The 27,785-nt window shown below is 46.6% G+C and overlaps 1 protein-coding gene across 5 annotated transcripts in view; it reads right to left on the bottom strand.

Annotated features, from left to right (window-relative positions):
• Positions 1–24,879, bottom strand: part of HTR4 (5-hydroxytryptamine receptor 4) — a 178,490-nt gene extending 153,611 nt beyond the window's left edge. For 4 of the 5 annotated variants that reach the window (XM_086678945.1, XM_086678932.1, XM_086678937.1 and 1 more), the window contains exons 1-2: positions 24,243–24,295; positions 5,785–5,857 (exon numbers count right to left, since the gene is read on the bottom strand). In XM_086678945.1, coding sequence (XP_086535071.1) covers positions 5,785–5,810 — 26 coding nt within the window. In that variant the 5' untranslated portion in view covers positions 5,811–5,857; positions 24,243–24,295. Of the gene's footprint in view, positions 1–5,784; positions 5,858–24,242; positions 24,296–24,606 lie in introns of those variants that run through there. The other variant, XM_086678924.1, reaches the window with a different exon arrangement.
• Between the last annotated feature and the right edge of the window lie 2,906 nt (positions 24,880–27,785).

Genomic DNA, 27,785 nt, shown 5'->3' on the forward strand with positions numbered 1-27,785 from the left:
AAGCCAGCTACTCACCTTTGTTATGGTTTTTAATTAATTCTGTCACATATGTAGAGCAGGTGACGGCATTTACATCAGGACTATGCAGTTTATATTTTAAAATACTCAGCTTTTTGTATTTATTCAGAGTTTCTGTGTTTTATACACAAGCCTGCAATTTTGATCTTCTGTTCAAAAATGTTTAGTGGCTCTCCAATATAAGGCGTCAAGCCATAGCGAGGACAGAGGAAAGAAGTGTTCTCTCTCCCGCCCGGAAAACTGGTTTCTTTTTGGGTTCCTTTCTCCCTTTCTTCTTCCCTCTTTCCTTCCTTCCCTAAAGTGGCTAACAAAAATAAACAATATAAAATATTGTCAAGGAAGCGAAGGAAACAAGAGGAAGTGACAAAAAGAGTTGGAAAAATAAAATAGCGGCATGTCAGAGCCATAGTGAGTGCCTGGAGAGCTTCTGTTCTTGCTAGTGGTAATTATAAACTTGACTCTGTGTTTCCTAGAAGCTCTAGCAGAAGGAGAGAAATGCTACCATTTTTCGGGAACAAGCTGGTAGTTAAAACAAAACAAGCAAATAGCATGGGCTAGCTCTGAAGTCAATCAAGTCAGTAAGTGATTCGGGGTATCACTAAGTAGTGTCATGAGCTTAGAGATAGCACTGGGGTAAAACCCCACCAGGCTCACTCACTGCCCAAGTACAGGCCGGTGATGTTCTACAATAACTATTGATCGCAAAGTCACCAAAGCCATTGTTTCCATTCTCTTTTCTTCATCCCTTCAAAAACAATGCAAGCTGCTTCCTCCAGGGCCCCAACAAGAAGCAAACAGACCATGACACAACATCGGGTGAGTGTCAGATTGTTTGGAAAGAGCTGCCTGCAGACCGCTAAATTTGTGAGACACTATTTACCAAAGGAGAGGATTGTCAGGCACGTGCCTCTCTATCCGGCTTTTCATCATGAGTCTATCTATCCTACATCGACTGCTCTCTGCAATGGACAATGCTAAAGAAAAAATACTGAGAATGTTTCTCATATTTCTGTTTTTAAATTTTTTTAATGTTTATTTATTTTTAAGAAGGAGAGAGAGAGAGCGAGAGACAGAGAGCAAGCAGGGGAGGGGCAGACAGAGAGGGAGACACACAATCCAAAGCAGGATCTAGGCTCTGAGCTGTCAGCACAGAGCCCAACACGGTACTCGAACCCACCAACCTTGAGATCATGACCTGAGCTGAAGTCACTCAACCAACTGAGCCACCCAGGAGCTCTGCTTCTTATATTTCTAAAATCAGACCTAGTATTTCTTTTTTCAGTCCTACCTTATAGTCCACAGAGAATATAGCTCATTGTATATCTCACTGATAGGGTTCTTTTGTTGCTGTACTAAATTATATTTATGCAATTGTCTTCTAGTTAGACCAGGAGATTCTTAAGAACAGGCATGTACTGGGGTGTCTGGGTGGTTCAGTCAGCTGAGCATCTGACTCTTGATTTTGGCTCAGGTCATGATCCCAGGCTCGTGGGATTGAGCCCTACATCAAGCTCTGCACTGAGAATGGAGCCCGCTTGGGATTTTCCCTCTCTCTCTCTCTCTCTCTCTCTCCCTCTACCCCTCTCCCTGATTGTGTGCTTTCTCTCTCTCTCTAAACAAAAATATATTTAAAAAGAATAGGTACTTATGTTAACTCTTCCTGGCACATGGTTTAGATGTTTAATCAATGTACATAAAACAAATGAAGAAACCCTCACTTGCTTGTATTTACACACGGAGCAATATTATTTAAATATCACAGAAATATACAACTGCTACAAAACAAATAGTATTAGAAGTTGGTCATATTTTGGCTATACGGCCTCCATCTCCTCTTCCTAAAAATCACCAACTTCTTTGGAGAGCTTAACTTTCCTCCATTTTATGTCATCTCCCTGAGTGGTACCTGCTTCCTCTTATAAAAGCTGGACATGGGGCGCCTGGGTGGCGCAGTCGGTTAAGCGTCCGACTTCAGCCAGGTCACGATCTCGCGGTCCGTGAGTTCGAGCCCCGCGTCGGGCTCTGGGCTGATGGCTCGGAGCCTGGAGCCTGTTTCCGATTCTGTGTCTCCCTCTCTCTCTGCCCCTCCCCCGTTCATGCTCTGTCTCTCTCTGTCCCAAAAATAAATAAACGTTGAAAAAAAAAAAAAAAAAAAAAAAAGCTGGACAGCATGCGATCACATGACTTAGCTCAGCCAATCAGCTGTCACCTCCCAGGGCTCTGCCTCTCAAGTAGCATATGGAAAAAGGCAATGGTTGGACATTATCCGTGATGCAGTGATGTCCTGACCAATTCTTCCTAGCTCTATGAGAACTCCCAAAGTTCTTGTTTATTTGCAAGCCTGGTGTCCCACAGCATTCTCATCTTAATTATTTGACCCTGTACATACGTTGTGGCTTCCCCAAAATTACCTTTGAACCCATTAGCAAGTTAGTTTCCGATGCTTGTAGCCAAGAACACTCATAGGTATCCAATGGCACGGATCAAGCTTAATTAGCAAACCCAGTTAAAGGAGACCCAGCAAAACTAAAGTGGCCAGTATGGCCAGAGAAAATACTTAAGTGTTAGACATTTTATTTAGCCCTAGATATCAACTAGGACCCCTCTGTCCCTTGATACCTGGGAAAAATTGGCCAGAATCTCTTAATTCTACAGCCCGTAGAACTTTAAGATTTTCACTCTGATTTCCTGCCATGATTCCCCTGCCATGTCTATTCTTCTCCATCCTATGCCTTTTGAGTGTTCATTCTCATACGCGCATTCTCCCTTCCAAACACACTTTCCCAGACCGGAATGTCAGCCCTCTCACTAATACACACATACACATTCACGGGACGTATCTGTGGTCTAGTCGAGGCAGTGTGATTACGTGACCTTGAGCAGGTACCACTTTGTTCCTTAGTTACCATGCACTGCACAACGGGGATGACAGTGACATGCGCCTCACAGGGCTGCCTAAAAATTAAATGGGATGTTACACACGAAGTTCACAGTGCATGTATGGTAAACATTCAACTCTCAGCTCCTAGCCAAGCCAGAAAATTTTCCTAAAGAACCGGAGCCTGGGAGAGGGCAGGCTCTGATGCCTACACACCATACGTAGGCACTTCAAACAAACAAACAAACAAATAAAGATTCGCAACCTAACTTCCCTCAGAGTCCCTCACAGCCACCATGCCATTGGCTGGTTCACGCTTCTCTAAGCCGTGCCCCAAAGTCCTCTCTTCTCTGAATCTTTTCTCTTGTCCCAACTCCTACCTCCTTTTTCACCTATTCTCCTGTCTTCAGAGCAAGCAGAAAAATTCCTCTCCCGTACCAGGGTCCTGGGCTCTTTGCCTCTCATTTTATGTGGGCACTTCACAAACTGAAGATATTTCCTTACCAAAAAATAAATAAATAAATAAATAAATAAATAAATAATAATAATAGTGATAATTTTTGGTTTCTGCCCTTAAAATAATAAAATTTACCCCAATTATGCCTAGAACATCGGTTTCCGGACCCTAGTCATTTGCAGGTTACCCTTATAATTTTTTTCACCATCTTTTATTAATGAATATTTTTAAATTACACAATATTTTTCTTTAAACAAACTTACTTTTAGATTTTAAATGAATGTAGCTTAAAAGGAAACTACATTTCACCACTGTAAGTGCCAAAATAGTATTACTCACATGGTAAGAAGGTTACCTTGAAATAAAAATTTACTTAAAAAAAGATATTCATGTACCGCCTAAAATCATTATGTATTACTAGTGACAGATGCATCACAATTTGATAAATGTGAGCCTAAAATACGTCCTTTATTATGAACATCCAGAGGCTGGACTGAGGAGGGTATGGGTGGAAAGTCTGTGCATTTGTATGTTACTAATTGTGTGGGTAGAGAGTAGGCGTGAGTGAGGATGCGCATATGTCGATGGGATCGGGTTAGAAATGTGACAGAGAGGACGGTCCAGAGATACGATTCTGGGGAGTGATATCATCTTGTATCCTCCAGGATTGTCCCACAGCACCCGGGAGAATGGCTAGTGTTCATTTAATTGAACTATAACCCGCTGTTGGAATCCAACGCTGCTATAAATAAATGTTGAAACACTGGAAATGTTAGGGATCATAAAATCTGAACTATCCAAAAAGAAGCTCCTTTTACCAAAGGAGGCAGTTTGAGACAGTGCCTGAAACTTAAAACAATGTCATAACTTACAATCATTGATACTGCTTGCTCCCTTTGGGCTTTTAACAAAAATTAACAACGCTAAAATTGAGAGTCTCCAGATTCCGCTCCGCTTTGTCTGTACAAACAATGTCACAGACTTTTGGAGGGAAATGCAACACAAGGCACCAGCTTAAAATTCTGGGTTAAAGTTCTAAGACTCGGCCCCGAGTCAGTGTGTTGGGTAAGGAACCCAGTCCAGGGAGCTTCTACTGCAAGTGTAAAATGTTTTACTGCTAAATATACAGAGCCTTTGTGCCTATCTAGGTAAACTAGAACACAACCCTATTTGAAATATATGCAGTAGACCACCAATGGCTGGGTGATCAGCGAGTCTTTATTCAACATCCACCATGTGCCAGGAACTACGCATGAGACACATTCTACCCTTAAGGAATCCCCGGGTTTGGGGTGATAGTAACATCTCTGCAGCTTGAGTCACCAGAGTTCCTGTCAAGATATTTGACAGCTCCCTTTTATCGTGGCATTCTACTATATCAAACACAGAAGCACAGTGCCTCTCATCTACACCTGAAACATGCTTTCCTATAGGTCTCAAGTGAAAAAAGCACGGCCCTCATGAGTGCACCAGGAACGTATTTTTTTTAGAATGTCTTCCAGCGATTGATACGTACGGCTAAAGCTCAACCCCGAATGCCAATTCATAACATTTAAGCCTTACTGAATAGAATTTTCTTCCACACTATTTGATTGTGCCAAATAAAATGCCAGCAAACCTTTAGAGAAAATCTTCCTTAGGAGCCATCCTATTATCTGATCTCCAAGAGTTGCAGGAAATAACAGGAAAACAAAATAAAACCGTTTAGCTTTATGTAGCTATACCATGCAGTCGTCACGTCACGTGATCTAATGACCTGGCTGGAAAAAAAAGAAGCGGGCAGACTAGAACCTGTTATGAAAAAGCTATTTGAATGCATATCTACAGTGTAGATGTACAGAGAGACGTTCTTAAGCTATTTTTACCCTACTTAAATACATCTCCATTCTTCCTATTATAGAGATGAATATCTATTTTCATGTCGCACCATCTCTCATAATGCAGACTTTTAGCATAAGCACCTAGAAATATTTACAGCCATATTATATTTACCGTTTAGGCAGAAAGGAGGAAAGAAGCCACAAATCATCAAACAGCATCACATTCGTGATTACACATGAAACACTGAAGAAAAGCCACATCTGGGGGCACCTGGGTGGCTCAGCCAGTTAAGCGTCCGACTTCGGCTCAGGTCATGATCTCGCGGTTCGTGAGTTCAAGCCCCGCGTCAGGCTCTGTGCTGATGGCTCACAGCCTGGAGCCTGCTTCTGATTCTGTGTCTTCCTCTCTCTCTGACCCTCCCCCCCCGTTCATGCTCTGTCTCTCTCTGTCTCAAAAATAAATAAACGTTAAAAAAAAAAAATTAAAAAAAAGAAAAGCCACATCTGCTGGATGGGTAACTCTACTACAACAGATTTTTCAGAGGCCTCGTAGTTCAAACGGCCATAATTTACGGCAGCATAATTACAGTCCACACAGAAATACAACATACCTCACATTCGCATCAAGTTCGTCCATTACAGGAAACACGCATGGGTGAGTCGGACTGCAGTGCCCACGAGGTCCTATAATGTGGAAATTAAAAAGAAAAACAACAGTTAGACAATGAGTTAATGTGAGAAAAGAAAAGTCTATGCTAAGGGGAAGAAATTGCCAGATAATCATGGCTTCCTACTTATCACGACTTTTGTTTTGTAGAGTAGCAGAAAGTATTTAGTCAACCATACTACAGCAAAGAGCTACTGACGTACTGGAGTATGACACAGCCGAGTACCGCAAAGTGGCTTTACCATTTTACTAATCTGGACATTAAAACACATAGGTACTTACTCCATGCTAATCAGCGTACTTTTTGTTCTTCCTGGAAACCCAGCTTATTTATGTGGTCTGCACTAGGACATTAGCTAATGAGAAAACAAGTTGCTACACTGTTATGATTAAAATGGTGTATTCCCTAAAATGGTCAGCCATCACGTTTCCTATGAGGATTTTCAGGGTTTTTTTTTTTTTTTCTTTTTTTAACTCTTTTTTGAGGGTAGGTAATCATATATCCGTTTGAAAATAAAAAAATCTCTTGAGAACTGTCTGCCCTGAAGAAACTCGATGGTCATGCCCATACATACACATTTCCGGAGGGGCCCATGATTCCTTGAAGGACACTGATGAACCCCAGGCTAAGAACTCCGACTTGAAGGGCAGTTAACTTCCAAACTACCCAAAGTTCCTCTGGCATGCGCTCTCAGACCTTGTACACTTCACTGGGCAGGTACTCACTGATCCACCAAGTTGGCCCTCTTCACTGACTGTAGTTTCCTTTTTCAGAAGAATTCCTATGTTTGTATCACATTTGATCCACACCATGGCGAATCAGAGAATGTAGGGGCAGAGCCTGATCCGCTTCTTTGGGGGTGACCCTAAGCTGGTCTCTTTTTTTCCTTTTAAGCTTCACCATCTACTTCTCAGTAAACAGACGGATTGGAGGAGATGATCTCCGGGTTCACTTCCAGCTCTGACATTCTCTAATTCCATCTGCTAGTTTTCTAATCGAATCTTATCAAGAAGAAACTATAAATCTATTTATCTGCACAACAGAACCATGAAACTCAGCCTGGGCCCTTGGATGCTTTGGTCAGGGGGGACCAGATACGTTTGCCTGGCCGCCAGGAAGAGAAGGGCAGACCACCTAGAGCTGGAAAGGATGTAGATTTCTCTGGGTTTTTCAGTGTTTGTTCTTTAATGCCGCTAAGATTAGCGGGGACTCCCGTGGGCAGTTCCTGGTCTGGGGCAGGTGTGGGGAGGACTCAGCCTCCAAGACTCTGAACCCCCTACTCTGACCTAAAGCTAAGTAGCTCTGGCCACTCCGATCTCTTTCACATTTTGAATCTGGAATAATCTTTTTTTTTTTTTTCCCCAAGTTTTATTTATTTATTTTGAAAGAGAGAGAGAGAGAGCAGGAGAGGGGCAGACAGAGGTAGAAAGAGAGAATCCCAAGCAGGCTCTGCATGGCCAATGTGGAGCTCGATTCGGGGCTCGAACTTACGTATGGTGAGATCATGACCTGAGTCAAAACCAAGAGCCAGATGCAAAACCGACTGAGCTACCCAGGTGCCCCAGAATCTGGAATAATCCTGTATCGGAAATATTTGAGTACAAAGCCCTAAGTACTGCAGTGACAGGGCTCTATCCTCTTCCCTCCTCTACCTAAAATCTTTCTTGAGGTGATCACATCCCTTCCCGTGGCTTACAATAAAAAGCATTTCAGGGATGCCCGGCTGGCTCAGTCGGTGGAGCGTGTGACTCCTGATCTTGGGGCTGTAAGTTTGAGCCCTGTGTTGGGTGTAGAGATTACTTTAAAAATGTTTTTAAATAAAATAAAAAGCATTTCAAGCTTAACTCTGCAGTTCCCACTCCCAACACAAAAACCTCATCCTCCCCTAGTGTTTCCCATTTCGACCAACGGCCCCACATGTACCCAGTGACTCAGAACAAGTGACTCTTGTTCTCACACCCTGCAACCAAACTCTCAGCAAGTTCATCCTATTTTCTGACTGACCCCTCATTCCAACTTCTTCTCATTCCCTCCAGAACCCGGACCCTGGTCCACGCCACCATATCTTTTCTTCCGATACCGCCATAACCCCACAACTGTGTTCCTGCTTGCTGCCCTCTCGTCTCTCGTCCCCACAGCAGCCAGAACGCTACTTTAGTTTACCTTATTTTGTTTTGTTTTACATTTGTTTATTTCTCTTCAGAGCGAGTCAGACAGTGGGGGTGGGGGAGGGGCAGAAAGAGCAAACAGGCTCCTGGAGGTCAGCGTGGAGCCCAACACGGGGCTTGAACTCAAGAACCTGTGAGATCATGACCTGAGCCAGAACCAAGCATCGAACGCTCAACTGACTGAGCCAGCCAGGCGCCCCCCCAGACTGGTATTGTGAACATGTAAGTCGGATCATGTCTTCCCCGAATAAAACGCGACCGTGTCTCCTAGTGTCATTTGGAATAAAATGCAAACTCCAGACCAACCAGATCCAAACTCAACTTCAGCCATGCCCCACCCCCGCAGTGCCCTTGAGCTCACTGGTTTTGCTACTTTCCTTGGCCATAAAAGCAGGTTTTCACCCGAGGGCCTTTTCACTTGTTGCTTTCTCTCCGCTGCTCAACTGTCACTTCCCCATAGAAGTCTTCCCTGATCGCCCGAGTAAAACTTCAACCTCGTTTTCCAAAGGCTTCTATTTTCTTTATCGACTCTTTTTTCTCATTAGCACTGACATCATATATACTCCGTTGTTTCTTCATTAGTAATCGGTCATCCTCACTACAATAGTGTCGGGAGGACAGAGTTACATCTGATCACTGTTACATCCTCAGTGCCTAGAAAATTACCCGGCATATTATATGGTCTTCGTAGATACCTGTTGAGTCAAATAAGTAGTGAGTTTCACACACGAAGAAACTGAGGTTTGAGAGTTCATGGCTTTCCAACTGGGAGGTAGTCTCTGGACCACCCCAGGGTACACTATGGTCATTTTTAAAAGTAGGGAAAAAACCACCTCGTCTTGTTTAGTCACCTTTTACTATGCGCTCACAAGTGCCAACCGCCGTCACTTTCCTCTTCTTCCAACCTCTCGTCCCTCCTGTTACAGGAAGAGACGGCGGGCCCGAGAGGTTAACACACTTGCCAAAGCCACAGAGCCGGCGCTGGGAACAGAACCCAGGAGTGTGGCTTCCAAAACCCAAGCTTTGTTTTGTACAGTTCTTGTCATCAGATCACACTTCCTTCCACTGGAAGAGAAGGAATCCCTCTTTCTCTGCAAACAGTGCTCTGAATTTCCTTTCCGGAACCCTGTTTCCCCTGCCTCGGTCCCAAGCTCCAGTGATGAGCACAAGAGTAGCACTGGCCAACCCAAACGGCTCACTCCCTGGCCACAATTCTCTCTAGGAAGAGTCTCTCTTTTCCCTAGTGTTGCCAGACCATGAAGACTTTCAGTTGGGAGCTACGGGTGGCATCATTCATTGCTACTTCGTGGAGAGAGCTTGTCTGAGCATGAAGCTAACCCCAGGGAAAGCAGAGTGAACTCGAGGCTTACGACCCGGCGGTGTCTTAAGACAGTTTTGCACGTGAACTTCCCAATTATTCGAGCCAACAAATTCCTTTTTTTCCCTCTTTTTTTTTTTTTTTTTTATTTTTTTTTTCAATGTTTATTTATTTTTGGGACAGAGAGAGACAGAGCATGAACGGGGGAGGGGCAGAGAGAGAGGGAGACACAGAATCGGAAACAGGCTCCAGGCTCCGAGCCATCAGCCCAGAGCCTGACGCGGGGCTCGAACTCACGGACCGCGAGATCGTGACCTGGCTGAAGTCGGACGCTTAACCGACTGCGCCACCCAGGCGCCCCCCTTTTTTTCCCTCTTAAGCCAGTTTGAGTCGGGTTCCGGCCATTCTTTGTTACCAAAAGAATTCCTGAGTAATACACCAAAAAAAATCAATATTGTATTTGTATACAGATTAGAAGGAAGAAAAGCTGGCGCTAAGAAAACCAGTTAAAAGCTAGCTGAAGTTCATCTGATTGAAACTGCATTTGAAAATGTTACAACACGGGGAAAACCTCAGATATTCATAGCAATGTACACTGTTACCTCTTCCTCATCGGAAACCCAACGAGCAAATTGAAAATGACTGCCATTTAACAAGCCAGTGAGATGAGACAGCCTGCATTTTGTCAGAGAGAAACGAACAGGAACAAAAGATAAATTGGTGATTCGTATCTATCCTGATTTGATTAATCCATCACAGTCCACTATTTTCTACCATGCTCATCAGGGCTAACTAATCAGAACCGTGATTACAGGGACACTTCTGGAAGATCGCGTAGAGTAAGAGGGATGTGCAAAGAACATACAAACGATGTTTTTATCTTACATACTCACACTTCTGGCTCCTTCCCAAAACACTACCTAGCCAACTAAAGACACGATCAACTGAGAGCATCTCCTATGCCTGTGTATAGTTATGTCACTTCTAAAAGTCCTGCCGATTTGAAATTCAATTAGACCACATATGCGTGTGTGCGTTTTAATGACAGTCATGCTGCACCCTTATCTGAGGGACAAGGGGTGATACCCCCCATACTGGTCTCCTTCAGAGAAACAGTCGTACATTGTTGTAACCAGATACAGAGCATGGCGAGCCTCAGGAAAGGGGTGGAGAAGAGAGTCAAACAGAACCTTCTACCAGGTGAAGTCCAAGTGAAGATCTCAGTATTCTCTCAGAGCTAGGGAGGACAAGCTCAAGTAACCAGAATGATTCTAAACACTTTATCTGTCACAAAAGTCAAGCTTCAGCAGCATACAACTCCGTCGGATTCTCTGGAGATTCTCTTCCTTGTTGGGTACGTTGAGACTGGATCCTTCCTTAAAAAAAGGAGGAAGGGGCGCCTGGGTGGCTCAGTCGGTTAAGCGCCTGCCTCTCGGTTTCGGCTCTGGTCATGATCTCACGGTTTCGTGGGTTTGAGCCCCGGGCCGGGCTCTGCGCTGGCAGCACGGAGCCCGCTTAGGATTCTCTCTCTCCCTCTCTCTCTGCCCTTCCCCCACTCACGCTGTCTCTGTTTCTTTCAAAATAAATAAATAAACTTAAAAAAAAAAAAAAAGGAGGAGAAAGAGGTCATCTTACTTATGCCACCCAAATGCTCATTCCAACCCTTGGTTTTCCGGCTTACAAATTGTAAGTAACTAAAGGACAAACCAAAAGGTAAGTACACCCCATCTTTACCCTTGTTCCTTTACTCAGGATATCCTGAAAGATCGCTGTGGAACAGTCGTTAATGGTTAACAGAAGGTGTGTCGTTGCATCCCTATTATGAGAAGGGCTCACCTGGAAATAGTCCCCGCCTATGGAGTGAATGAGCCACGCGGTCTGGCACAGTGCCAACGTCTGCCAACCTGGAGCTCTGTCAGAACCTCAGCTTGGCTTTACTGCACTTTGGGTGTTGGTTTTTTTTGTTTTTGTTTTTTTTTTAATCTCTGGGTTTGATTGCATGGGCGGATATTCATGCATAACTGTGCATAGATTGACCACGTTTCTTCATAGAGTATGCTCGCACGGGTTAGACTTCTACACCAAAGGGCATATTCCAATACCTTTATTTTGGACAAGTGTCAGAAATAAGTAAAACATTATTTATCTTCGTAGCCAAATTGAGGGCAGGAGCTTCACATAATGGGAGCAGCAAGCACCAGACCGGGAGTCACTGGGCATGGGTTCTCAGCCCAACCATGCTGCTAACTCACTGCTCTTATCCGTGAGCGAGTCTGCTTACCAAGCTGGGTCTCAATTCCCCCAGGTGTAGAAGGGACCAGGTCAGCGGCTACTGGGCAGCGTGAGTAAAGGGGGAGATTTCGAGTAAGTAGAGCTTCTCAGAAGCTAAAGGAAATTTTGACAAGGTGAGTCGCCTGTCATGGGAGGCATTCAGGCGGCATCTGAGTAACCGTGTAAGGAGGTCTAAATGAGAACTATAATTTTGGTGACCAATAAGGTTTCTTCCAATAAAGTTGTAGGACTGTGGCAACGTCCGTATTAGTTCTGCCTCTCATATCCCCAGAAGAAAGACCAAGTGTCTGGAACCATTTCCCAATTTTAAAAAAGGATGCTTCCTCCTGGGCACCTGGGTGGCTCAATGTCGGTTAAGTGTCCAACTCTTGGTTTCAGCTCAGGTCATGGTCTCATGGTTTGTGGGATCCAGCCCCCCATCGGCCTCTGCACTGATGAGCCTGCTTAGGATTCTCTCTTTCCCTTTCTCTGCCCTTCCCCTGCTCATGCTCTCTCTCACTCTCCTAAAATAAAACAAAAATTAACAAATAAAAAAATAAAGGATGCTTCTTCAATTCCCATGTGTGGTCTCAAATACGATCGTGGACACCTCTGAGCAGGTGGGACAAAAAGAGAGCACTGCAAAGTGTAATCAAATAAGCCCAGATATCTGATATGAGTTAGTTGTCAAACTAACTCCTGTTGGCCTCATCACTTCATGCCCTAACCTACCAGCGGCCATTTGTACCAAAACACAGTGTTACCAGTATCAGACACACAAGCTTTCCCCCAGGCTTCTGCATCCTTGGTGATCATGATGCCCTCGTAACCATGACTGTGAAAAAAATTCTTCGCTCATCTGAAAAACCGCAAGTGTGCAAGTTCTCACAACATGCACGAAGAAAGTTCTCAGCTATTTACAGGGACTTTGTTTTGGAAAATATTAGAAACTTGTAGAACGCCGTTTCGGGAATTTATGTTATGTCAGTTCATACATATACTCTTCAAAAGAACTTCTCTTTGTAAATTAGTGCTGAAAAAAATCGTATGATTTGTTATCTAGACATCTAAATGGTGATGTGTAAGCCATTAAGAGAGGGAGAGAGAGAGAGAGAGAGAGAGAGAGAGAGCACCTGTGTTCCAGGAGTCAGGACTACATTCGCAAGTGTCTTTCCAGGGACGGCAGTCAAAATGCCATTTGTACTGAGTCACCTGGAAAGATTTAGACCTAAATAAAAAGCCTCCAGCTGTTTCATTTCCATAACTGAAAACCATACAGATGCCAATTCAATTATGCTTAAGGGACCACAGTGCAGATACGTACAATTAGGATGTAAAATGGCTTTTCACTTTTCTCAAAATAACTGAGAAAATATTCCTTCTGGATAAAAACACTTTTCTCAGCTGGGAATTCTAGACCTTTTGTCAGAAAACTGATATTGAAAACAGCCTTTCACCAGTGAAAGACTAGTGAGGAGGCATATCTAATCTACCTGTGGGGAAAAAATAGATTATAGGAAAAGTCAACTTCCATGCACTTCCATTTCATGTAGCACGGTAACACAGTACCTCTAGAGCGTTTCTAGAAATCAGATATTTTTAAAGGCAAAGATTCCCCTCCCATCACCCCCACAAAGAATGTGACAAGGAGAGGGACTTTGCAAGAAACTAGACCCAATGAAACATGGATCCGGATATTTCACGAAGAAAGAGAAAGAAGATTCAGGAGGCATTTGTATATTATACTTATATTATATTACATTATATTATATTATATATACATTATACTATATAAATAATTATAATTATATATATTAACATATAATATAATAATATTAATAATATCCTATAATGTTTCTGATCACTTGATTAATGTCTCACTCCTAATTTGGCCACAGATTCTATGAGAAAAGAGACACCGTTCGTGATCAGTGTTGGTCAAAGGAATGGCCTAACACGATATGGAAGTTCCACTTGATAATTAGAAAAGGAAGTAGTCTTGTCTTTGGGTCTCCAAACGAGAGATGGGAGCCTCAAGAGGAGTCTGACACTCACTCTGAGGTACATCACCCGACATCAGAGCTGTCCAGTTACTGACCTGTGTGTCTGGGCAAGCGACAAGGTCCCCCTCAGTGGGAGGCTCAAACAGAAGCCGGCAAGCCATCAGTCAGTCAAGGTTGAGGGGGGGAAGCAAGTCGTAGACGATTTTGAATTCTGATGACATCCCGGAATGCAATGAGAGCGGAACTACCTAAGAGGCTGTTTACCGTAGAGCAGCTAGAGCAACGGTTCTCAAGTTTAAGCAAGTGTAAGAATCACCTGCAGGCTTGTTAAAACACAACGGCTGGGCCCCACCTCCACGTTCCTGATTCAGTAGGTTTAGAGTGGAAAATCTGCATTTCTAACAAGATCTCAAGTACTGCTGATGCTGCTGGCCTGGGGACCTCTCTTTAAGGTCAAACATCAATTCCCTGAGTGTGGTTCCCATGTCCCTGGAGAAAGCTCGTGGTCCTAGGCAGCAGGTGGACACAGCATTAAATGCTGTGGGATCATATGGTTAAAAATGTGTTCTCCTTTCCTTTTCTATTTTCATCACTGTTATTTACGTTGAAGAAGAGAACTCAAGTGTTAATCTCTGAAACCTTCCTGACATTTGGAAATCTCCTTTTTATAATGAAAAAAGAACAGGTCTCAAGCTCACAATCTTTGGCTAGAAACACGATTATCTTACTGAGGTCCTCCAAGAAGCAGGTCTGAAGGTGAGGATTAAATAAATGTGCCCTGTTCATCTGGCAGGTGCAGGGACACCCTTGGCGGATAATGATACAGGAATGGAGGTGAAAGGCAGCCGATGCGGAATGTGTTATTACGCCACAGAAGCGTCATCTCACGTGGAAGCTCTGGGAAATGGTGCAAATATGCCTCAGAATTTTCTGGGACAAGTGGGGAGGGCACTGGGATATTAATACTCTCGCCACCATCATTTATTGGTTAGGGGCTGTCCACGGGGGACACGGTTTCCCAGGCACCTCCAGCCCATCATGCTTATAAGCACAGTGGATTACAGCAGACTGAGGGCAGCCCTTCCAAAAATGAGGCAGGTTCACCACTGGAAGTCAGGAGGCTGGATACAGAAAGGGTGACGGGGTCTGCAGGAAACTGAGAGGACCGGTGTCAGTATCTGCTCCAACTGTGCAGCTGAAATCTGATACATTGTTTTGTGTGTGCGGCATTCGCTTTTACAGTTCCCTTCTATTTCTTGCAGTTGGCACTGGCTTCCACTTACATTTTTGTTTCTTTGTAAAATAAACTTATTTAAGGAAAACTAATTGATCTAAAGAAAAGGGCTCTGCAGATAATGTGCCAGATGGCATGAGAAGGTGGCAAGAACCACAAAGGTAGTACTCAAACGACTGCAGTTTGGGAGACACCGGCATAGTGATTTGAGGCAGAGATTGGCACTGTTTTGAGGGCCGTCTGGTAAATATTTTAGGCTCTATGGAGCACAAGGTCATTATCACAACTACTCAACTCTGCCCCTGTAGCACGAAAACTGCCACAGACAATACGTAAATGACTGAGCATGGCTGTTTTCCAATAAAAGGTATTTATGGACACCGAATTTGAATTTCACGTAATTTTCACTTGTCACAAAATAGTCTTTTTCTTTTGATTTTTTTTTCCCAGCAATTCTAAAAATGCAAAAACAGGGGCGCCTGGGTGGCTCAGTTGGTTGAGTGTCCGACTTTGGCTCAGGTCATGGTCTCGAGGTTTGTGAGTTCAAGTCCCACATCAGGCTCACTACTGTCAGCCTGTCAGCGCAAAGCCTCTTCAGATCCTCTGTCCCCCCTCTGTCTGCCCCTCCCCTGCTTGCGCTCTCCCCCAAAATAAATAAATATATATTTTTTAAAAAGTAAAAATCATTTTCAGCTCACAGGCCATACAAAAACAGACAGCCAGTCAGATAGTTCACCGGCCCAATTCAAAGCATGGCCTTGGACTCTGTCGTGGTTGCACTGATTACCAGGTATGCCCTTGGACAAATCGCTTACTTTTCTTAGCCTCAGTGGCCCCATCTGTATAACAGAGAGAAGCATAATACGAACCTCACAAAAAATAAATGAACATGAACACTAATAATGCGAATGGCCAGTGAGTTCCCAACGTAATTTGAGCCGGCTATTGTGACAGGGTGGCCTCTGGCTGGGGTCCTTGGAGGCTGGATGTTTCCCACTCTGCTTCTCCATGAAGGCAGCTATGCACCTGGGGACTGATCTGCCCCGCTTGGGGGTGTAGTCACACACATTACTTGTCTTCTCTGCGGGACAGGCCCCTGAGAGCTGAGTCTCAGAATGCCCGGAGCTTCTTGTTCCCGCTTATCTCAGAGGCTTGGATTTGGGAGGACGTCAAGCTAAAATCTGTATTCCACCTAAAGAAAGTCTTCAAAATTCTTGTTTTGAACTTTGCGGGGATTAATGCTGCGGACCACAGTGGTTCTCTAACATTAGAATCCCTAAAAATCACTTGCACAACTGCGGATCTGAGTGCCTCATTCAAAGCATCTCTGAATCAGTAGGTCCGGGAACCTGCATTTGAACAAGCGTCCCAGCGATTCTGGTGCGGACGGCTCATGGAGAGCGCTTTGGGAAACGCTGCAAGGATGGAGTGCAATCCACCCAGGTGAGTCCGTCCCTCTGAAATCCTCTTTAATAGCTTTTCCCATCTATGTAAATGCCTCCTTGGCAGAGAGACCTGGATTACAGTATTTGCCATGCATGCCAAGAGAAAAGTCTCCGCCAGCCTGTTTACTTCTGTCCTCACTCTCTTCTACGCCTTCTGAACCTCCTGGGCTAGAAAACAGTTTACACAGAAGTCTCCACTTCAGATATCATGTGCTGATTATCATATCCAATTAAGCATCCTAGTGCAATCTCAAAGGACATGGGCTATTTACAGCTTGGATGGAAACTGTCGAGCAGAATCCTTATCTTTACGGGACTAATCTTAAGAAGTCACCTCCCCAAAAAGCCTCTGAGTATACTCTCCCACCAATAGTTCCTAAACAAACCCCTTAGGAAAGAGATCGATCTGGATCCACAGATTTTGGAGGGGGCCATTTAACTCAGAAGAATCCTGCTGAGCAAGCAGGAGAGGAGCAGTGGCAGATTTCTGTGACTGAGATTTCATGAACACATACTCACCACCAAACCCTTCACGTGCGTTCCCTCACTGCAGCTTCACGCCGCACCCTGAAGGAGTACTGCAATTATACCCATTTCACAGATGAAGAAACTGAGGCATAGAAAGGAGACACTGTCCAAGGCCACACAAGGCAGTGGCTTCACAACACAGACCTTATGTCACTAAGCTATCCCACAAAAGATCCCAGTAGCCTCCCCCCCACTGCATCTCAACTTTTCGAGTCTCATTTTATTAACTAGATATTTATGTAGCTCCTTAAAACCCACACGGTATCTGCTGGCACCGGAAAGAGGCGAAGTGCTTTCACCAAGGCCTAACTTTGTTCTTAGCGCCATGTGACTCTGAGATCCTCATTTTGCTTCTATGAGCCCCAGGCCTCCGGCTGTTCAGTGTGGTTAAGATATCCAGCCCACCTGTCTTGCAGATCTGCTACTCCTCGTAAAATTCAAATAAGAGGACATATGTGAAAGCCCTCTGAACGGCGTAAAAAGCTATCTAACGCGGTAATTCCCCAGCCTGTCATTGCCATGAATTATTTTCAATTTTGGAGAAGGAAGAAAGAGTGTACTCGTTTTGTACGATCATCTGTGTCAAAGATCAGATTTTCCAGAGACCTGGGTTAGTTTGCAAAGTACCAACCCGGCAGATCTTTGTGCAGCAAGGAAATCACTACCTCCACTCACAAAGTAGACTATCGTGAGTCGATGCAATGGAAACTTCAAGAGCCTGAGCACCAGCGACCTGGGTGCTGGCCACCACCCTGCCACTAACTGACCGTGAGTCTTTCCTTCTCCCCTCCCCGGAGACATAATGCTGTTCGGTGTTCGAGAACGTTTTGAGAGGCAGACTGCCAGCCCTAGATCCCAGCTGCAACCTTCTGCAGGAGGTGGTGACCCTGGGCAAGTCATGTCAACTGTTTTGGTCTCAGTTTCCCAATGATACAAATGAGAATAAGAAACAGACGCTTACTTTGCAATCGCCCAAATAATGGATTGATGAATGGGTAGAAAGGTGGATAGACAGAAATATGACAAAGCAAGTTAATGTTGACTGTAGAACCTGTGTGGTGAGTGTATGTGTTCAGCGGACAATTCTTTGAACTTTCCTCTTAACTTCCTGTTTTACAATAAAGTGTTGGGAAGTTTAAAAAAAAAAAAAAAGGCAACAATAAGTTTGCTAGAAGAGGTGGATGAGATATAGCGCTTTCAGCAATGTTCATAATCAGGGCTTGGCATGTATTACCGAGGTTGTTTACTGTATGGATAGAAGAGAAGGCACGGTGATGGATCCCCTCGACTTTGACAATCTGTGAGTCAGAATGTGTGCTAGGTGAGCGGGAGCCACGACACCCATGAGCAGAAGGAGAAGCCAGGCCACGCGGCACAGAAACCAGATGGACAGAGAGGAGCCAAGATGCAGCCACAGACACATCGGAAACCAAAAGGTATGCACAAATGGAAGCAGCAGGACCCCATGCAGAGAAAGCCTAGTATAGGGGGACCTTGAAAATAAAAGCAGGTCATCTGTGTCACGTGCTAAATTAATGTGTTTCTCTATCAGACATCCCTCTGGTAGGAGGAAAGCACCGGGTATGAAGTCAAGCCTGCGATCGAATCTTGTCTCTGCCACACTAGTTATTTGAAACAGGAGACCTTCATTCACGTGTCCACCAGACCACGTGTACTGGGACTATCTCTGCCACTACAGAAGTGAGCCCCATGGCAACTAGGCTTTGGCTGTGACCTTGTGGCCCTGAATGGCTGGGCCAATCAGATTCGCCCTGTTGAGAATCGGAACCAAGAGACACACTCTTGGTGGGAATGTGTCAGATTAATGGCAGAGCAATGAAGACAAGACCGTGAACTCCTGGAGCTGAGTTCTCCGCTGATGTCTTGATTCTCATCCTTCCTTGGGTCTAGTTCCTTGAATACATGAGAAAGCCTCATTATCCTTCCAATAATTTCCTATTTTTGCTTCAGCAAGCCAAAATTGACTTTTATTATGTATAAACAAATATATGTAAGTGTATATATATATGTATGTATGTGTGCATATATATATATATATATATACACATATATATGTATACATACTTACTAATACCATTACCCTAACTAATGCAAGAGTTTTCTTCAAGTTTCCAGGCCTTGGTTTCTTGATCTGTAAATAAGAGAAATACATTTTCTCTCAGGGTTTTGATATAAAAATCAAAGAAGCCCAGCTGTGTACAATTCCACAGCACCTGGTAAATATTCAGTAAACATTATTTAAATCCTGAGTTTCTGAGTTTCAGAACTGCTAGACCTTCCTCAGCAAGTACTCAGAGTCACCTTGGAGTGACCTTGTTTAGGGGGAGGATGTGTGGTTGTGCAAAAAGAGGCAGAAGCTGAGCCAAGAAGAAGGAAAGGGTTGATGGAGCTCGGAATCTGGTCTGAAAAGAAACTTCTTCTGATTAAGATTTTAAAAATGTAATCAGTTATATATAAATGCTCCCACTGGAGTTTCACTGGGTTTCCACGTTGCACTAAGGTCGATCTGAATGGAGAAATCAATGCAAAGCAACTTTGCAGGAAACAAAAGCTGGATGGACAGGTAACAAACCTTCCTCAATCTCAGAGGGGCGAGTCAGAATGTATCTGGCAGCGGATAAGATATTGAAGGACTTTTCATTTGGATTATCCTGTGAGCAACGAGGGATCGTATCATTCCGGCCAAAGGAGCCGTGGGGGTGTGCGAGGAGGTAAGGAGCATGAAAAGATCTAAGATCAGAATTATCTAACCCAGAAGTACCATAGCTAAGAAAAAGCAAAGGCTTTTCTGAAATTCAAAAGGAGAGGCAAAGTTTCGAGGCTTCAAGGGACACGTCAACTAGTCCTTAGCAGCGACTATTCTTTCAATTTTTGTTCTATCCCATGGTTCTCATAAAATCAAAGGCTTAGCTACCTTAAAAATGATATATTTTTCAAATGCTTGTTTACTTATTTTGAGAGAAAGCAGGGCAGAGAGAGAGAAGGAGAGAGAATCCCAAGCACTCTCAGAGCAGCTGGACATGGGGCTCGATCCCACAGACTGTGAGATCATGACCTGAGCCGAAATCAAGAGGCAGATGCTTAACCAACGGAGCCACCCAGGCGCCCCCCGAATAGTATTTTTTATTAAAAAATTTCAGGTGGGTGGGTTGTAAGCTTTATTTAGTTACATTGGTCTTAATCATGTGATCCTCAGACTGTGGTTCCTGGACCGTTGGCATCAGCATCACCTGGGAATGTAGTCAGAACTACAGATTCTCAGACCCCAACCCGGAAGCACTGAATCAGATACTCTGGAGACAGGGACCAGCCATCTGTGTTTCAACATGTCCTATGGATGATCTTGGTGCTCGCCAAGGTTGGAGAGACACTGTCTTAACCCAACTGTGAAGCTTGACAAACCTAGGCAGCTACCAAACCCGTGGATTTGTTGATATGGGGTCTTAGGAGAAGCGGGCAGCCTTCTCAGGGCTGGCCTTGGATTGTCAAGCTTAATAGTAATGGGTGAGCTAGTGGTGCTCACTCGATGAACGAGCCTATGTGACGGCCATTTACGCTGCACTCGATGTCCTTCTGTCCAAATGTGTACCACCTTGTACTCCCTCAGTAGCACCAAAACAGCATGCGGAATGAAAGAATGAACGAGTGGGCTAACAATACAGAAGGATGGGGTTGATACAGATCAGGCAACTTCAATTTTGATGAATAGAGATATCTAAAGTTTCCATGACGGTGAGGACTTAATGGAAAAAGAAATGCACAATGGCATCCAGCGTGTGTTCCTTTTCTCCATCCTTCCTTTCCCCGAACCCCCTCCTGCAACATACCCAAACCTGCCACCACCCTTCTCCTTCTGCATACACCTTGGAGCTATTTCCGAATAACCTAAATAACAAAGAGGGAGGAGAAGACCAAAAAAAAAAAAAAAAAAAAGGAGAAACCACATTATTTCAATGGAACACAGTCGCCAACCTGTCAGTTCCTAGCCTTCTTAGGAGCAAACTTGGTTCTACAACTGAACTAGAAGTTGTTTAAGATCATTTCCACCCTGTAACATCAAGATCCCATTCGTGGAAGAGTTTAGCGTGGGGGCTCAGAAGGGACTCTGGAGTTAGACCCAGCGCCACTGCTCACAGCTCAGAGAACTCTTGAGTCTGTTATCCTACCTCTCTAATTTTGAGTCACCTCATCTCTACAAGGGGAGGGAATAAATCTCTCTCTCTCATGGGATTCTTAATGAAGATTAAATGAGATCATCCGTGTAAAGCATTTAGAACTATGCTTAGCACCAAACAAGGCCTGGATTAATGTGAGCTATTAGGATTATTATGATAATGTCTCCAAAATGCTTCTCAGCCTTCAGCAACATCTTGAGCATCTCCAGGCATAGCAACAAGGCAGTGAGAAACCACGAGGGATAAAGGTAAATGTGTGAGGGTGGTTAAGTTGGAAGGGTGTGGAAAAAGCAGCTAGCAACGCAGAAGTTCCACTAGTTAAAATACAGAAGTTCAACTACTCGTTAAAATACAGAAGGTATTTCTGCACAAGGCGACAAGACTTGTGTTTGAATTACAACAGTGGTTCTCAGCAAGGGGGGTGGGTGGGAAAGGATCTGGTTCCCCAAGGAGACATTTTGGTCCTCACAACTGGCGATTGCTACTGGCACTTAATGGGCATCAGAGATGCTGCTAACCATCCAAGGACGCATAGGACAGTCCATCACAATAACAAAAAAATTATCTAGCCCAAGATGTCTATAGTACACAGATCTGAGAAACCCTGAATTAGAATGTTGTGTGAAGTTATCTTAATAAGACTTAACACGCTTTTTCAATTTTCAAAAAGGCAATGGCATGGAAGATTCTGGCACTTGATGGGTGGTGAAATAGGTGACCTCTAGGACTCTTTCAGGCCAAAGGCTTGATGTGGGCTGTTGACCCGAAACCACAAATTTAAGTCAAGAGTCTGTTTCCACGCCTCTCCCCTTTGCTTGGCTCCTTTCCCTAAAGACACACAGAACTTTTTAAGAAGATGGATAGGTATTGGAAGGCAACCAGAAGTCATTAGGGGTAATATTTCTCACTGAAAGAACACCAGTGACAATCAGAGATTTACAAAGCTGGAAGAAACCTTAGAAACGATCTAGCAACGAGACCCCAGCTGAATTCTTCTATCACACTTCACAGATGAAGAAACTGAAATTTAGAAAGGCCAAGAGACTCGATCTAGGTCACGGAACGCTCCACCCCTCAGAAGGTCCAGACCCTTCGAAAGAACTTATTTCACCCATTAGTCAGACAGTGATAACGTCAAGGGTCTCCTCTGTGCACTTGCTTTGCATCTTTTCTGCCATCGCAGTCCTCCTCTGTCCCTACCTCTGGAAATCCCGGAATGTGGGGTTCACCTGACAAAGCAGCAGCAGTGGGAATGAAAAACGAACAAAATTAGATTCAAGAAGTACTGAGGGAAAGCAGGTAAGACCTGCCCATGGGTCAAGCTGACGAAGAGGAGGACTAAAGAGAGGACTTCCGTTCCCAGCCACCGTCACCTAGAGGGTGGTGCTGGTTCCATAACAGATGGGGAAGGCGGCTCTGGAGGTGGGGAGCAGGTCGCTTCTGCTGGGTATCATCTGTGAACTCGGGGAAGGATCTGAGGGGAAGAACAGTGCCAGGGAGGTCCAGGAGAAGTGGAGTGGAAGGAAATACATTCCATTTGTTGGTTGTGAGGCCAGTGCGGCCCCCTAGTAGGACCGGCTTCAGGAATAAAATCCAGATAACTCAGAGGAACCAAGGCTACTGTCTGCTCACCATGGGCCGAAGTGAGCACTCCCCGAAGGTCCCGCCAGCTCTCCTGGAGCTTAAACGGGGGTCTGCTCAACTCTGCAGTATGATCATACCACGGATATTTCCCCTGGAGGCGGACAGTGAGGCCAACACAAGAGAGAGTTCAGGGCAAGAGGCATAGGAATTTTTAAAAATGGCTCAAAATGCTGAAAACTCTACTTTGTACCGATTTTCTCCACCTCCTCATTTCCTGGGTGAAAAGCTGCTCCCCAGAACTGCACGCCACACGTCCCCTGTCCCGACTTCTTCCTTCTTTCTAGGGCACTGCATCCATCACAGTGTCCTTTTCCTTCACCACCTGTGCTCACCAGCAGCACAAAGCGGATTCTCCCTGGCCACGGATGCTGAAGGTCCCCCCAGGGGACCAGGCAAACACCTGAGGGCACACCACCCCCCAGGATCGCCCACAGAGGTTAAAACCCAGGGACGCGTCCCAGCAGTATCTCGGCAAGCTGGGCAAGCTTTGCCCCAGGGTCCTCCCACCCAAAACCCACCTACCAAACATGTTGTTCCTTTTAGTGGACCAAATGGAAAATCCAGCCAACCTTTTCTCTTAAGCTCGCCCTCGAGGAAGACGAGCTGGTGGCCACGACCTGTCCACCTCTGCCGGCCACCGCCTCTCCGTATCAACAGCCACTTCGTCCAAAGGCAACCCACAGCCCAGAGCCCCACGCCGGCTAGCGCGCCTGCAAGTGGTATCGGGATTCTGTGAAAGGCAACTGCAGGAAGCTGGTACCGGCAGGGCCGTGGAAGCTTCGTGCAGCACAGCGTGCCCACACACTCCCGGTCACTTACACACACGGCCAGGTGGACACAAGAACATGCGTGTCTCGTCGCGTACAGACACACACACACACACGCACGCACGCACGCACACACAGTGAGAGGGAGTCACAGTCTCTGGGTCACACATCCAGGACCATCCTGACAGTCCACACACATGTATCCAGTTACACACACGTTACGGTTATGGATGCGCTGCCCCTGCTACCTCTCTCTCTCTCTCTCTCTCTCTCTCTCTCTCTCTCTCTGTTTCTCATACACACACGCACACTCACACCTAGACAGTCAGTGGGCAAACAAGCAGTTTCACAAGTACTTACGCACACACGCGCAGGGCACCAGCCCCGACCCCACGGCGGTCCCACGCCGGAGACGCGTCCTGCACCACCCGCCACCCACCCGCACGCACCCCCCTCCCCCGGCCGCCACGCAGCCCACCCCCCTGCGGCCGGGCGCGCTCTCCGGAGGTCCTCCTCCCCCGCCGCGCCCCCACCCGCACCCCGGGGGACCCCCCCGGGGGCCCGGCCCCGCGCGCCCGCCGCACCTACCCGCCGCCCTAGGCGAGGCAGCCAGGCGCCCGGCGCGGCGGAGCGGCCACCCCCAGCCGCGGAGCCGAGCTTCTGCCGCCGCCGCTGCCGCCGCCGCCGCGCTCCCAGCCGCTTCCTGCGCCCTCCCCGCCGCCCCCTCGGGTGCCGGCTCCAGCCCCCGCGCAGGGAGGCCGGCGGGCGGGCTCGCGGCGCGGGCGCGGGCGCGGGGCTGCGGCGGCTGGGACCCCGACCCGGCTCACCTGGGCGCGCCGCGCATCGTCCTCCTCCCGGGCCGGCGGGGCAGCACCGCGCGGGCTCCACGCCCCCCGCCCCGGCGGTGGCGCTCCCACCCCCGCCCCCCGGCGTGGCGACGGCGACTGCGGCGGGGCGCACGGGAGAGTGGGCGCCGGGGCGGCCGCCGGGACCCCGCCCCTCCGTGCCGGCCGCAGGCGCCTCCCCCGCAGGAGCGCTGCCCCCGGCCCGTGCCGGCTCCTGCGTGACCTTGGGCAAGTTGGTTAACCTCTCTGAGCTCCCGTTTCCCCGCTGGGAAGATGATAACTAGAACCACTGAAGGCGCTGGTGGTGCCCCGTGCCGGGGGGAAATCCTGCCCCCGTAGAGCTTACTTCCTTCTCATGCCTCTGACTCTGCCCGGGGCACGGTTAGTTTGGGAGCAGGGCTCCGAGCGAGCTCCCTCGTCCCTGAGACAGAGGGCTCCCAAGTTTTCCGGAGGCAGCGTTTCGGTGGCCTGAAATCTTCGTAAGGCACCCTGCCAATGTTTGTCAGTCGGCCCTTTGGCTCTTCGCTTCCCTGAGCTGGAGGTAGCCTGTTCTAGCTCCGTCCACTGGTGACCTCGAGCACGTGATCAGACAGGGGCCAAACCTCTGTGCTCCCACCTGTAAAATGGGCACCAGAAATTCACGAGCTGGGTTGAGACTTACCAAAGTTCCTGTCTGAGTGCACCTTGGCTGTTGTCATGATCTGTGAGGAACCGGGATGGAAGGCAAAACATTCTTCTTCAGCTTATATGACAAAGGCCTCAGATCCCAGGGACAAAACAATCCAAGAGTTAAACAAGTCATGACGAGAAGGCGAAAAGAGGGTCTGCCTTTGGCGAGACAGGTGAGGGGACGTCCCCTGGGGGCGTAATTCACCCACAGAAGGACCACTGTGGCTGCAGCCCCACCAGAGAAGCTGTGACAGTAATTAACCTCCTCCAGCAAATAAATCTTCCAAGATGCTCTTAAAAATTACTACCTTACAATGGTGAGCCCAACCCAAGTGAACTGGAAATTTGAATTAACCAACCCATTCATGCCAGAAACTCTGAGCTTCTCGGCCTGTCTCTCTGCGGTTACTCCTCTCATTTCTCCCTTCTCTTCCAGGCCCTGTCTGGCTTCCTCATGGTCCGAATCTCTTGCCCATCTTAACTCAAATACTTTCTCTCTCTTCCTTCTCCCTTTTTCCATCTCAGTCTGTACATCTCTTCTTTATCCTCTTTGTGCCCTGTCTCTGTCTCCACACCTCTTGCTCTCAGCCCTTCTCACCCGTTCCTTCTCTCCCTCGCGTGTATATGCCTTGAATCCTAATTCATCTTATGTCACAATTGGAAAGTGGCAAAGCTGTAAGTTATTTGTCTAATGATAATAAGATCCAAGCTTTAATGTATCACTATGCCACTTCCCTAAACCAAATACTCTTGATAAATGACACCATGATCCTGATACTCATGAGAGCACGGAGCCTGAGTCACCTCGGACACCTCTACCTTTGTTCCCCTTCTCCCCCCTCTCCACTCAACCACTTGCCAGTTCCCAGAGAGTGTGTCCCCACTCTGCCACAGACATCTGTCCTTTCCTGCCTGTTCCCACTGGACTGAGCCGTGTTTTTTTTCTGGAATCATGAAAGGGGTCTTCTGCCTGGTCTCTGCCTTCCAGCCCACCCTCCTTCTTCAGGCAGATCCCAGTGATGTCACTCTCCAGCGCTAAAACCTAATGCCCATGGAAGACAGATATCCCAAAGACAGGTTATCCCAAAGATAACCACGTCCTAATCCCCAGGACAGGTCATATTTACCCCATATAGCAGAAGGGGCTTTGCAGTTATGGTTAAGGTAAAGGCCTTGAGATGGGAGTTTATCCCCGACTGTACAGGTGGGCCCTTTTTTTTTTTTTTAAACGTTTATTTATTTTTGAGACAGAGAGAGACAGAGTATGAACGGGGGAGGGGCAGAGAGAGAGAGGGAGACGCAGAATTGGAAGCAGGCTCCAGGCTCTGAGCCATCAGCCCAGAGCCCGACGCGGGGCTCGAACTCACAGACCGCGAAATCGTGACCTGAGCTGAAGTCGGACGCTCAACCGACTGAGCCACCCAGGCGCCCCCAGGGGGGCCCTTAAAAGTGTCCATAAAAGTAGAAGCGAGAAGCACAAGAGAGGCACACATCCCAGTGATGCGGTGTGAGAAGGACTTGCCCAGCCCTTACCAGCCTTGAAGGTAGAAGGAAGCATCATCCCAAGACCAGGAACGCGGATGGCCTCTAGACGCTGGGAAAGGCAAGGAAACAGATTCATCCCCTTTAAGTGTCCAGAAAGGAAGGCGGTCCTGCAGCCACCTTGATTTTAGCGCAACGAGATTCATGTCAGACTTCAGAGCTAGAGAGCTGTGCAATGATAATAAATTCCTGTTGTTTTCAGCCACTGAGTTGTCTGTTGCATTAGCAATGGCTAACGAATTACAGTGCATCTCTTTTATTTATGAAGGTAGGTGCCAATGCCTTGTGTTGTTATTAACAGCAATCCTCCTTTCGGCCACCTTGTCCACCCAAAACCCTGTACGCCAAGGGGTCTGTTCCCCGCACACCTTCTTTTCTTCTCTCATCAGTACGGGTGCTCACGACGTGCTCTCCGGAGCGTCCTCCTCCCGACATTGCCAGCCCTAACACTTTTCAGGGCGCGTGGGTTCCGTGGCGCTGTTCCTGATCTCTCCCTTCTTGGGTTCTCCAGAACTTCGTATTGTACCAGGAGTATCCCACCTCACGTGGTTCTTCATGATGAGAGAGACGGGAACACGCGGAGGAGAGGACTGCAAGCACGCAGGCTGAAACTGCTCCTGGCTGTCTGTTCAGCACTGTGCAAACCGTTTTCATCTTTCGGCTGTAGCAGTTACCACCACACTGTGCTGTTTGCAAGTTATCTGTGGGTCTCCACGGCACCTTGGGCGGTGTGTGCCTCCAGTGTGGCAACCAGGTCCTACCTCCCTTTCTTTGTCCCAGCCCCTAGCCCCACGCCAGACACACAGCAGGGACTCAATAACTGCTTCTGAATGAATGGATAAAGAAAGCAAGTGCAGTGTCTGGTTATGTTGAGCGGAGAGGGCTATTCTCTACTTAGTTGGGGTGATCGATAGAAACACCTGTTAGCAGTCTTAAATATGGTGCATTGATGCATAGCCTGTAACATAGACTTTTCTTTCCTTCGTTTTATGTTTACTTGTTTCTGTTTTGCTTTTGCTCTTGCTGAAGAAGTTCTCATAATAAAAGGGCTACTCTTGTTTTTTTTTATCGGCTCCATTTAAAGAGGGCTACTGGGGCGCCTGGGTGGCGCAGTCGGTTAAGCGTCCGACTTCAGCCAGGTCACGATCTCGCGGTCCGTGAGTTCGAGCCCCGCGTCAGGCTCTGGGCTGATGGCTCAGAGCCTGGAGCCTGTTTCTGATTCTGTGTCTCCCTCTCTCTCTGCCCCTCCCCCGTTCATGCTCTGTCTCTCTCTGTCCCAAAAATAAATAAAAACGTTGAAAAAAAAATTTTTTT

Source organism: Puma concolor, chromosome A1, assembly GCF_028749965.1.
Source record: "Puma concolor isolate L17-30 chromosome A1, mPumCon1.1.hap2, whole genome shotgun sequence".
Classification (NCBI taxonomy): Eukaryota; Metazoa; Chordata; class Mammalia; order Carnivora; family Felidae; genus Puma; species Puma concolor.